General features: G+C 44.3%; 1 protein-coding gene across 1 annotated transcript in view; it reads right to left on the minus strand.

Moving 5' to 3' along the window:
- The window catches only part of Rpn2 (Regulatory particle non-ATPase 2), a 55,990-nt gene that overhangs the window by 40,119 nt on the left and 2,216 nt on the right, over positions 1 to 13,655 (minus strand). Inside the window, exons 2-3 of the mRNA XM_068360112.1 lie at positions 13,273 to 13,390; positions 4,813 to 4,982 (exon numbers count right to left, since the gene is read on the minus strand). Coding sequence (XP_068216213.1) covers positions 4,813 to 4,982; positions 13,273 to 13,390 — 288 coding nt within the window. The remainder of the gene's footprint in view (positions 1 to 4,812; positions 4,983 to 13,272; positions 13,391 to 13,655) is intronic.

The following is a 13,655-nucleotide window of genomic DNA, read 5'->3' on the forward strand; positions in this document are numbered from 1 at the left end:
CGGTCGGGTTTCTGAACAGCTAAAAGTAGACTTCCTTGAGAAGAAAGCTGTTCTTACACCACGCGAGAGAAGACCTCCTCTCTTCGGAAAAAGGAACTGAGACCGTCTCTAGCGTCATGTCCTTTATCCAGTGAGCAGCTAGATGATACTGAAGGGGGGGGAGGTGGAGTCTCCCTAACACGATGAACAGGGCCAGCGATGAAAGTGTCCCTGTTAGACTCATCCACTACCTGACTGAGCATCGGTTCCTTCTCAGCATGCTCTGGATGCATTCTAGGGCTTGGAAGATCCTTGGGGCCGACGGAAAAGCCCGAAAAGCTCGACTCTGAAGATCCATACCCAGGTAGACAATGGTCTGGGATGGGACGAGCTGAGACTCCTCAAAATTGACCAGGAGGCCCAGTTCCTTGGTCAGATCCATAGTCCATCTGAGAATCTCCAGACAGCGACGACTTGTGGGAGCTCTTAAAAGCCAGTCGTCTGACGGAGCCGGACACAAGATCATGGTACTGCTGCACAGTCTGTGAACTGTCAACCATGGGGAAGCGAGGAAGTACAGTGACAACCCGAAGCTGTCTAGACTGTCTGGGTCGTATAGACAACTCCTTATCGGGTTGCTGAGGTTGCCGCACTGCGTCACAAGTCACTTCTGCTGGTTGTTGAACGTCTTCCCAGTGACACACTGACTCCGTAAACAAAAAATCCTCTAACAAGGACTAAGCTTGGACTGCATGTCTTGCAACACAGCTCAAGGTCTATGGGAGCAGGTGTGATAACAGACGGGGTTAGCGACTGAAGTGGAACCATTACCTTCCCTGGAAGCATGTTATGCTTAAATAAAAGTCCATAGGAGGCTACGCAGCTAAAGGCTCCTCTCCAAATGACAGAGTCCTCAAGGGAATATCAGAAGGAGGGAGAAAAGCACTTTCTCATCTACAGGGACCATATCCGAGAAAAGCTAAGTTCTCTCAGTGAGGGTTTCATTGGTGCAAAAGCAGCAGACTAGAAGGCAACGTTATGAAACTGCTTGACAGTCTAGTGAGTTGGCAACAACCAAAGATGTGTGACTGAGAAGCATGCGGTAAGGTATGCAGAGCATGCTGTATGTAGAGCATGCTGTATGCAGAGCATGCTGTATGTAGAGCATGCTGTAAGAGAAGCAGAGCCTGTTGCATGGCGTGTAACATTTCTCAGAAATTCCATGACCAGTGCTAGATTGAGTAATATCGCATTACTGTCCATTGAAAGTGCACGTGCCGAGGGAATTGATTTAGACTGTTTTGTTGATGAATTTGATAGCCGGCATGATAATCGTAGAATTAAGCTGCACTAAATATACGATCTATAATCTACTTCACCTCAGGACAGGGAAACTCGCCCTGTTGGCAACACTGCATTACTTCATGCATGCTTGCATGGGGTTTTAATATCAACATAATATTTACATTACATTCATAACTCATGATTCATTTTTGTTTTGAAGATATTTTGCCATATTTGCGATTTGTTAAAAATATATTGCAAGGAATACATATATATTTTTTTTATTTAGGTAATACGAATAACCTCCATTATCATAATGTTTGTGTAGGCATACATGTATATGATTACAAAAGCAAGTTATGAAAGTAATGAGGTGTTATTATTGTCATTTGTTCTTTCAAAGTTGAATGGGAAGAGGCTCAAGTTGAGGAGAAAGTGGCAGATGCATGCGTTGAGGTGGCTGACTCATAGCATGAAGTTCCTGCCTCAAGAGTTGCGCTTGCCTCAAGGGTTGAGGTGGCTGCGCAGAGAGAGGCTCTTGACTCACGAGTTGAGGTTCTTGAGGTGTGAGCCGCGAGAGTTGAGGAGCGGCTGCGCAGAACGCAGTTCCTGTCTCACGAGTTGAGGTTCCTGAGGAGCTAGCCTCAAGAGTTGAGGCTCTCGCCTTGAGGAAAGTTGAGGTAGCAGCTGCGAGAGCTGAGGTGGCTGCCTCAAGGATGGTAGAGGTTGTCGTACCTCAAAAGGTTGTAGCCTCAAAGATGGTCTAACTGCAAGAAAATCTTGCCTCAAGGCATAAGACTCCTGCTCCCATTGTTGAGGTTGCCTTAAGGAAGGTTAAGGTTGCTGCACAACGCTGGTAACTGGCAACTCCGAACGCGGTAAGGTAGCTTGAGGAACCTCAACTTCGTACGCCTGGCAGACTGGACTGCGGTGAGGCGGAGCGCTCGCAGGAGGAGGTGTAACCTTCTCAGCCTGAAACTCACGCATTAAGACCGCAAGCTGCGACTGCATGGACTGCAGCAAAGTCATCTTGGGATCAACAGACGATAAGGTCTGTTGAGGCAAAGCCTCTTAGGAGGTGTGCAGTCACCTGATGACTGCGGAGAGTCAGAGCTAACCCAATGACTGCATCCGGGTTGTTGAACTCTAGAGGTCTGGACTTTACGTTTAAGAGGTCTTGAGACCTGAGTCCAGCGTTTTCTCCCCGAAATTTCTTCTGCAGACGAGCAAAATAAGGGCTCAATCGTCTGCGGGTGGGAGTGACGGTCTCTGTAAGACACGCCCGCAACCACCGAGGATACTTCTGTGCGCCGATCAAGGCCTGCCGAACCCTTTTGCCCTTCGACATTGCTTCTCCCCTGGGCTTGGGAGCTTGCAAGAGGTCCCGGACTGGGAGGACGACTGGCACGCACAGAAGTACCCTCACGCACAACACTGACACACTTTGCGCTAATCACTTATCACTTTTGATTTTCTGTTTGCACTTATTTCACTGAACTCGAAACTTTAAGTGGTTTGTACCTGAAACACGCAATTCTATCCTTCCTTAAAAGTTAGTAATTGCGAAAACAGAATTACAATGTAACAGAAAAATCTAATGAAAGATAAATAATTCAGTGGCTGGAAAGAGACTAAACACTAGATCAAATAAACTACGTTTAAAATCTCTCACCGCATAAAGCTTGAGAACAAGAATAAAACTCTAGAAACGTTTACCTTCTTCCCCTAAAGAGACTAGGGAGAAGAGCAAAAACGATAACAACGTTACTCGCTTGAGCGAAACGTTTATCCAGCTCTCTCTCCCTCCGTCTCTATCTCTCTCTCTCTCTTGACTTAGAACCTGAGAGAAGAGCCCAATCATATATATCGTTAAAACATATTATTGTTAAAGGAAAAAAACTGAAATATTTCCCAAATAAAAAGTTCCTTTATTAGAATTAAAACATTAAGCTAAGAAAGAATGAACAAAACGTTTCAGTTACGGTTACTCTTACTGCAACGTGACACCGTGAAAATTCTCTCTCTATCGTAACGATAGAGCGCAAGTTGAACGTTCTGAACGTCAACAACTGCAGAGACAAAACAAAACGTTAGTTCAACTTTGAAAACAGTACGAGACTATCAAAGAAATTCTTTCAAAAACATTAAAATAGCATAATATGTTAACAGGTAAAACCGAAATGACGGGCTCAATGTTAATTAACTTCGGTACCAAGAAAAGACCGCCTACTATTAGGAAAGGTCGAATATAAACAAATATAAAAATTAATAAGTTTATAATAAAAGGAAGTTAATCGAAGAGGCCTATAAAAGGCGGAGAGATAAAAAATAAATCTATAACTTTTGTTAAGCAAAATTAAGAAAGAGAGTCTATACTCTCTTAGACACCAACACTTCCGTCTAAGGGAAGGGTCGGCCATAAAAAGGTGAAAGAGAGTTCATACTCTCTTCGTCACCATAATTAATCAAATTAATTCCAAAAGCTAGCTAAGCTAATAATAAAACTTCCTGAAAAGCGAAAGCTGAAATCTTAGAGCAATACTTCACCAAAAACCGTGAACAAGACTCCAAAATTATAAGCGTATCCATGAACGTCTTGCCGGAAGCACGACAGAGGAAAAATTGAGGTGGTGTCAACAAGAAGTACTGCAGTACCTGGCCACAGGTGGCGCTTGTGAGTACACCCCCCTCTTGTATAGCGATCGCTGGCGTATCCCTTCCGTAGAATTCTGTCGGGCAACGGAGTTGACAGCTACATGATTATCGGGTAAGTTTAATATTGAAAAATAAGAAATAAGTGGTTGCATATAAGTGCTTCAAAGCCACTTTAGTACTGTTAATAGTGAAAAGCGTAAGGTACATTGATGGCACCAAGGGGGTATATGAATGGGTACATCCTGAATTACACTTTAATTACTTCTACAAACTAGCTATTCTTTAACTTCAGTGTGAGTATTGACACTCATCTGAACTTTCATAAATGCTTTTCTGTTGAAGAGGTTGACACAAGTCTCTTTTCATAATTTATACATGATAAATGTATTATAACACTGTTCCTGATAATATATTTTATATTTTTTACTATATCTCATTTTTAGTTAATTCGTTAGGCTTATTCCTCTATTACCTTTTGACACTAGACCTTTTCTCTGTTGAGCTTTTAGCATTCTGCTTTTCCAACTAGGATTGTAGCTTAGCTAATAATAATAATCGTACAACAGTTTAGGACTGCACTTGCCCTCTAATATCTAGAATTCTTTTCATGCCTTTGTTCCAAAAATACCAATATTTTCTCTTTGCAAAATTGGAATTACTGATTATGCCAACAAATCATGGCTTGATCTTGTCATTGAAACTGATACCGGTATCTTAGTTTTGACAAGGTTTAATGATTGAATTTAACCTCACTATTGCTTAGAATAAATACAAACTCCTTTGTATTCTCATTCTCTTCCTGGACTTCAAAAGCGTTCGATCTTGACCTTAAACTTGTCTCCATAGTAATGTCAAAAACAGAGAGTAAATAAATGACCAGAGGTTGACCCTTACCTTTAATGGTGTCTATGTAGAGTTGGTTTGGGTCCTGGTGAAGCATTGTGCCTGACCTCAAGGCATATGTTAGAGAGTCCAGGTACGAGCCCAGGTGAAAGTACACCTTTGAGACCACGAGGGCAGCCAGTTCTCTCTTTGGAAAACTACCGTTTTCTTCAAGCTTTTCTCTGGAAATTTAAGTAAATAGTTAAAGATACTAGGAAGGAATGCTTGCAATTGAAGGTTACGAATTTTTATAAAGAATGTATCGAAATGAACAAAAAATCTATGGAACAGTGTGGTATCATAACCTCCACCAAAACATTTAATAATATATTAAAATTTAAACAGCTTAAAAGAATTCTCTCTTTTACAGTTTGGTCACATAAGCACAGCTCTCAATATTGGGACAAGAAAGAATTCATTCCACCACAATTGTTCACAAAGAAAACCGAGATATGACAACCCCTAAGCTTAAGCTCGTCTCTTCAGCTCAAATCAAAATAAGCAAGAACAGATGTGTAAATTTTTTGAAAGGACAAAGAATTTTGAAAATTTAAGGTGAAAGTTATATGTCACCTGTACTATAACTTAAACAACTCAAATATTAGCCAAATTTATTTGCATTTATTGTGCATTATAAAAATAAAACAATGTGTACTAAAGTGGGCTGTACACTATTTAGCCACCTCAAACATTGCTTTCATATACTGTAAACAAATCAATATTTAGAATTACTATTCTTTCTTATAATTAAGGAGTAATAAAAATAATGCAACAAGTTATGACTAAACTCATAAGTTGATCACTGCTATAATCTTAAGCAAAACCACAACAAATAACAAAACAAAGCACAAGTTTTGCAAAAAGAATTTAAAAGCCGTAAAACAGCAATTCCCATGACAGTCATTTACAAGACTTGACTCTAAATTAAAAGAATAACGTCCAACCAGAAGTATTAATACAGTGAACCCTCGCTACTTCGCGGTTCGACCATCGCCGATTCACCACTTCGCGGATTTTTTCCATAACCCATATATATACAGTACAGTAATATGTTATTTTCATTAGTAAAATAAATTTTTGAATATACTTACCCGATAATCATGTAGCTGTCAACTCCGTTGCCCGACAGAATTCTACGGAAGGGATACGCCAGCGATAACTATACTAGAAGGGGGTGTACTCACCAGCGCCACCTGTGGCCAGGTACTGCAGTACTTCTTGTTGACACCACCTCAATTTTTCCTCGGTCCACTGGTCCTCTATGGGGAGGAAGGGTGGGTCAATTAAATCATGATTATCGGGTAAGTATATTCAAAAATTTATTTTACTAATGAAAATAACATTTTTCAATATTAATCTTACCCGATAATCATGTAGCTGATTCACACCCAGGGAGGTGGGTGAAAACCAGTGTACATGTATATCAGTAAGCTAAGTATCCCGTATTTCATATTATTAGTTATTCAAAATAACAATGAAATTATAAGTACCTGGTAAGGAAGTCGACTTGAACCATTACTCTGCCTTTAATAAGTTCGTCTTCCTTACTGAGCGCAGCGTTCCTCTTAGGAGGCTGAACAACCCTAAGGTGCTGAAGTATAAAGGGCTGCAACCCATACTAAAGGACCTCTACACAACCTCTAACCTAGGCGCTTCTCAAGAACGAATTGACCACCCGCCAAATCAAACAGGATGCGGAAGGCTTCTTAGCCTACCGTAACAACCCAAAAAACAACAATAAAAGCATTCAAGAGAAAGGTTAAAAAAAAGGTTATGGGATTAAGGGAATGTAGTGGCTGAGCCCTCACCTACTACTGCACTCGCTGCTACGAATGGTCCCAGGGTGTAGCAGTTCTCGTAAAGAGACTGGACATCTTTGAGATAAAAAGATGCAAACACTGACTTGCTCCTCCAATAAGTTGCATCCATAATACTCTGCAGAGAACGGTTCTGTTTAAAGGCCATCGAAGTGGCTGCACCTCTCACTTCGTGGGTCCTTACCTTCAGCAAAGCAAGGTCTTCATCCTTCATGTGAGAATGAGCTTCTCTAATCAGAAGCCTTATATAATACGAAACAGCGTTTTTGGACATAGGCATCGAAGGTTTCTTGATGGCACACCATAAGGCCTCTGACTGTCCTCGTATAGGTTTTGACCTTTTAAGATAGTATTTCAGAGCTCTGACAGGGCAAAGAACTCTCTCTAGCTCGTTACCCACCATGTTGGAAAGGCTAGGAATTTCGAACGATCTAGGCCAAGGAAGTGAAGGAAGTTCATTTTTAGCTAAAAATCCGAGCTGTAAAGAACATGTTGCTGATTCGGATGTGAATCCTATTTTCTTGCTGAAGGCGTGAACCTCACTAACTCTTTTGGCTGTCGCAAGGCAGACGAGGAAAAGAGTTTTGAGAGTAAGGTCTTTGAAGGAAGCTGACTGGAGAGGTTCGAACCTAGGAGACATAAGGAACCTTAAGACTACGTCTAGATTCCAGCCTGGAGTGGACAAACGACGTTCTTTAGAAGTCTCGAAAGATTTAAGGATGTCTTGCAGGTCCTTGTTGGAGGAAAGATCCAAACCTCTGTGGCGGAGAACTGAAGCCAACATACTTCTGTACCCTTTAATCGTAGGAGCCGAAAGAGATCTAACATTCCTAAGATGTAACAGGAAGTCAGCAACTTGGGTTACAGAGGTATTGGTAGAGGAAACTGCATTGGCTCTGCACCAGCTTCGGAAGACTTCCCACTTGGATTGGTAGACTCTACGAGTGGATATCCTCCTTGCTCTGGCAATCGCTCTGGCTGCCTCCTTCGAAAAGCCTCTAGCTCTAGCGAGTCTTTCGACAGTCTGAAGGCAGTCAGACGAAGAGCGTGGAGGTTTGTGTGTACCTTCCTTACGTGAGGTTGACGTAGGAGGTCCACTCTTAGAGGGAGAGTCCTGGGAACGTCGACCAGCCATTGTAGTACCTCTGTGAACCATTCTCTTGCAGGCCAAAGGGGAGCAACCAGCGTCAGCCGTGTCCCTTCGTGAGAGACGAACTTCTGAATGACTCTGTTGATGATCTTGAACGGCGGGAATGCATATAGGTCGAGATGGGACCAATCCAGCAGAAAAGCATCCACGTGAACTGCTGCTGGGTCTGGAACTGGGGAACAGTACAAAGGGAGCCTCTTGGTCATGGAGGTGGCGAACAGATCTATCGTTGGCTGACCCCACAAGGTCCAAAGTCTGTCGCACACGCTCTTGTGAAGGGTCCATTCCGTGGGGATGACTTGATCTTTCCTGCTGAGGCGATCTGCTGAGACGTTCATATTGCCCTGAATGAACCTCGTAACCAGAGTGAAGTTTAGACTTCTTGACCAAATGAGGAGGTCCCTTGCTATCTCGTACAGCTTCCTCGAATGGGTCCCTCCCTGCTTGGAGATGTATGCCAAGGCTGTGGTGTTGTCGGAGTTCACCTCCACCACCTTGTTCAGCAGGAGGGACTTGAAGTTCATTAAGGCCAGATGAACTGCCAGCAGCTCCTTGCAGTTGATGTGAAGCGTTTCCTGTTCCTTGGTCCATGTTCCCGAGCATTCCTGTCCGTCCAAGGTCGCGCCCCAGCCCGAGTCTGATGCGTCCGAAAAGAGATGAAGATTGGGGGTCTGAATCGCTAACGATAGACCCTCCTTGAGAAGGATGTTGGTCTTCCACCACATGAGAGTAGTCTTCATCTCCTCGGTGACAGGGATAGAGACCGCTTCGAGCGTCAAATCCTTGTCCCAGTGAGCTGCTAGATGGAATTGGAGAGGGCGGAGGTGGAGTCTCCCTAACTCGATGAACAGGGCTAATGATGACAGGGTCCCTGTTAGACTCATCCACTGTCTCACCGAGCATCTGTTCCTCTTCAGCATGCTCAGAATGCACTCTAGGGGCCGACGGAAAAGCCCGAAAAGCCTGACTCCGAATCTCCATTCCCAGGTAAACGATGGATTGGGAGGGAATAAGCTGGGACTTTTCTAAGTTGACCAAAAGACCCAGTTCCTTGATCAAGTCCAAAGTCCAGTTGAGACTCTCCAGACAGCGACGACTTGTGGGGGCTCTTAACAGCCAGTTGTCTAAATAAAGGGAGGCTCTGATGTCCGCTAAGTGGAGGAATTTTGCAATATTCCTCATCAGACGCGTAAACACCATAGGCGCTGTGCTTAGGCCAAAACACAGGGCTTGGAATTGGTACACAACCTTTCCAAAAACGAATCTTAGGAAAGGTTGGGAGTCTGGATGAATAGGAACGTGAAAGTAAGCGTCTTTCAGATCCAACGAGACCATCCAGTCCTCCTGCCTGACCGCTGCTAGGACCGACTTCGTCGTCTCCATAGTGAACGTCTGCTTGGTGACATAAGCATTGAGCGCACTGACGTCCAGCACCGGTCTCCAACCTCCTGTCTTCTTGGCCACCAGAAAGAGACGGTTGTAGAAGCCCGGGGATTGATGGTCCCGGACTATCACCACTGCCTTCTTCTGTAACAGGAGCGACACCTCCTGGTGTAACGCTAGCCTCTTGTCCTTTTCCTTGTAGTTGGGAGAGGTTGATGGGAGAAGTGGTCAGAGGGGGATTGCGGCAGAATGGTATCCTGTAACCCTCCCTTAGCCACTTGACAGACTGGGCGTCTGCACCTCTTCTTTCCCAAGCCTGCCAGAAGATCTTGAGTCTGGCTCCTACTGCTGTCTGGAGAGGAGGAGAGTCAGTGTTTGCCTTTCGAAGGCTTGGGACCTTTCTTAGACCTGCCCCTGAAAGTGTCTGGACGGGTACTTCCTCGGCTGGGGGCTCTGCCACGAAAGGGCGGAATAAATCTTGTAGCAGGAGTATCGGCCACTGGGGTGCGGTAAGTTCTAGGAACCGAAGGAGCAACCTTAGCCTTACGAGCTGAAGAGGCCACAAGGTCATGAGTGTCCTTCTGAATAAGGGCCGCAGACAATTCCTTGATAAGCTCCTCAGGAAACAGGAACTTAGAAAGCGGAGCAAAAAGTAACTGAGACCTTTGACAAGAGGTGATACCAGTGGAAAGGAAAGTGCACAGTTGTTCCCTTTTCTTGAGTACTCCCGAAACAAACATGGAGGCAAGTTCGCCTGACCCATCGCGAATAGCTTTATCCATACAGGACATTATAAGCATGGCCGAGTCCTTGTCAGCAGGGGCAGTCTTCTTGCTCAAGGCCCCCAGGCACCAGTCGAGAAAATTGAAAATCTCAAAGGCGCGAAAGACACCCTTTAAGAAGTGGTCTAAGTCGGAAAAGGTCCAGCAGACCTTAGAGCGCCTCATAGCCGATCTGCGTGGAGAGTCAACCAAACTGGAGAAGTCAGCCTGGGCAGAGGCAGGGATTCCCAAGCCTGGTTCTTCTCCTGTGGCATACCATACGCCCGCCTTAGAAGTGAGCTTAGTAGGGGGAAACATAAATGAAGTCTTCCCCAGTTGTTGTTTGGACTGTAACCAATCCCCTAACATTCTTAAAGCTCTCTTAGAGGATCTAGCAAAGACGAGCTTAGTATAGGCCGACTTAACAGTTTGCATGCCTAGAGAAAACTCTGATGGAGGAGAGCGAGGGGTAGCAGAAACAAAATGATCCGGGTAAACCTCTCTGAAAAGAGCCAGGACCTTGCGAAAGTCAATAGAGGGTGGTGACGACTTGGGTTCCTCCACGTCCGAAGAGGGATCATCTAGGTGCGCAGCTTCCTCCTCCGAAACCTCATCACCTGAGTGTTGAGAAGCGAGAGGTAAAGTTACAGCGGTATGCTGAACAGCAGAATCCTGACAAGCGGGTGCATAAACACTTGCGGTCTCATCCTCAAGTCTCTGTTGAAGAGGATGAGGGCTGTTAATGACAAAGTCATGAGGCTGGGATGAAGGAGGTACTGCGGCGGTTTGAGGAGCAAGTGTGGTGAGAGGCGACTGAAGTAAAACCTGAGGAGCAGGCTGCAAAGACTGGTCAAGTAGAGGAGAAGGTGGTAGATGCATGCGTTAAGGTGGCTGACTCACTGCATGAGGTTCCTGTCTCAAGAGTTGCGCTTGCTTCAAGGGTTGAGGTGGTTGCGCAGTAAGAGATTCCTGTCTCACGAGTTGAGGTTCTTGAGGTGTGAGCTGCGAGAGTTGAGGTGGCGGCTGCGCAGAACGCGGTTTCTGTCTCACGAGTTGAGGTTCTTGAGGTGCTTGCCTCGAGAGTTGAGGTAGCAGCTGCGAGAGCTGAGGTGGCTGCCTCAAGGATGGTAGAGGTTGTCGTACCTCAAGAGGTTGCTGCCTCGAGGATGGTCTTACTGCAAGAAACTCTTGTCTCAAGGGAAGAGGAGGTTGTAAGGCATAAGACTCCTGTCCCCATTGTTGAGGAGGTTGCTGTACAACGCTGGTAACTGGCAACTCCCAACGCGGTAGCTCACGCATGGAGGTAGCTTGAGGAACCTCAACTTCGTACGTCTGGCAGACTGGGCTGCGGAGAGGAGGAGGAGCGCTCGCAGGCGGAGGTGTAACCTTCTCTGCCTGAAACTCACTCATTAAGACCGCAAGCTGCGACTGCATGGACTGCAGCAAAGCCATCTTGGGATCAACAGACGATGAGGTCTGTTGAGGCAAAGCCTTAACAGAAGTTGAGGTCTGTTGAGGCATCGCCTTACCTCTCTTAGGAGGTGTGCAGTCACCTGATGACTGCGGCGAGTCAGAGCTAATCCAATGACTACATCCGGGCTGTTGAACTCGTGAGGTTCGGACTTTGCGCTTAAGAGGTCTTGAGACCTGAGTCCAGCGTTTTCTCCCCGAGAAAGCAACTGCAGACGAGGAAATTAAAGGCTCAATCGTCTGAGAGTGGGAGTGACGATCTCCGTAAGATACGCCCGCAACCACCGAGGATACTTCTGTGCGCCGATCAAGGCCTGCCGAACCCTTTTGCCCTTCGACATTGCTTCTCCCCTGGGCTTGGGAGCTTGCAAGAGGTCCCGGACTGGGAGGACGACTGGCACGCACAGAAGTACCCTCACGCACAACACTGACACTGACACTAGCACTCGGCACAGCACTGGCACTACCACTTCCCACTGCACTTTTCACTTTTAGTTCCTTGACGTCCGCCAAGAGGAACTTGTGGTCACTCACTACCGACTCCACTTTATCACCTAAAGCCTGAATGGCACGTAAAACATCAGACATATCAGGCTGAGCACAAAAAGTAGGTTCGGGGGTAGCCACTACAGGGGGAGGAAAAGGTTGAGGATCATGAGGTGAGGAATAAAGCGAAGAGCGAGCCGAACTCCTCCTAACTCTCTCTCTCTCTAACTTAGTGGTATACTTTAGGAATCGAACAAAATCAAGTTCCGAAAGTCCGGCGCATTCCTCACATCGATCTTCCAACTGACAGGATTTTTCCCTACAGTCGGAACAAACGGTGTGAGGATCAACCGAGGCCTTCGGAATACGCCTAATACAAGTCCTACATCGTCTTTGGGGAGGGGCTTGAGAAAGGTCAGACATCTTGAATCAAAGAACAGTCAAGGGGGATTCCAATTAAAGCAAAAGATCGTTAACCATTAATCAAATCAATATAAAAGCTATCTAAGCTAATAGACAAGTTTCCAGTATAGCGAAAGCTGAAATCCTAGAGCAATACTTCACCAAAAACCGTGAACAAGACTCCAAAATTATAAGCGTATCCATGAACGTCTTGCCGGAAGCACGACAGAGGAAAAATTGAGGTGGTGTCAACAAGAAGTACTGCAGTACCTGGCCACAGGTGGCGCTGGTGAGTACACCCCCTTCTAGTATAGTGATCGCTGGCGTATCCCTTCCGTAGAATTCTGTCGGGCAACGGAGTTGACAGCTACATGATTATCGGGTAAGATTAATATTGAAAAATATATATATATATGTATGCATGTATTTATGTAAGTATGTATATATTTAGGTATGTATATGTGTATACATATAAATAAATATATATATATATATATATATATATATATATATATATATATATATATATATATATATATATATATATACATATACATATCTAAAGTAGGAAGATGTGATGTAGTTCTAAGGGAAAAGTATGGGAAATATGTCTGGGTAATAAGCAAAGCTCTACCTCCAGTTTGTTTCTTCATTATGATCAGAGATAAATGTAAACAAAACATTGGTTGCCATTTTTTATCGTGCTTTTTAGCGTGTTTAGGAAACGCATGATATAAAATTGCCTTTAATATTTGTGCCTGTTTTAGTTTAGGGTACTGTAGTACATGCATTAAGTGTTCTGTACATTAAAGGGTAGTTTGTTAACGTACAAGGGAAGGTTTTAAAAGTCTGAATATACATGTTGAATAAATAGGTAAATATGGTGTCACTACTTCGCGGATTTTCACCTATCGCGGCCGCGTCTGGAACCTATCTACCGCGATAAACGAGGGTTCACTGTATTATGAATAAAGAGGAAATAGACAAACAGAACATGACTTACATTTTTTGTATAGAATCTGCAATCTCTGGCCAGAATGTGTCTGTGATCTCGTTGAGCCTCTCCAAGGCAAATATTCGCAGTTCATCTTCATTTTCGTCTAGTAGGGCCAAGATGCCCGCTGAAAGAGGACAAAAGGCGATGAAATGAGTCACAATATATAGATAATTTACATGTACATTATTAGCTAACAATTACATTAAAGCATTGCATAAATACTCTAGTGTATAAAAATCGTGCAGCCTTATTACATCAAATATGGTTTAGTTCCACATGCAATACTGTATAAAGTATGACAGATGAAGGATTCAACAATACCTTCCAGGTTTGCTTATCTATAATACAGTAGTTCTACATATGCAAGGCTTTCATATTACTTATAGATT

The sequence above is a fragment of the Palaemon carinicauda genome, chromosome 36 (genome assembly GCF_036898095.1).
Source record: "Palaemon carinicauda isolate YSFRI2023 chromosome 36, ASM3689809v2, whole genome shotgun sequence".
Taxonomy (NCBI): Eukaryota; Metazoa; Arthropoda; class Malacostraca; order Decapoda; family Palaemonidae; genus Palaemon; species Palaemon carinicauda.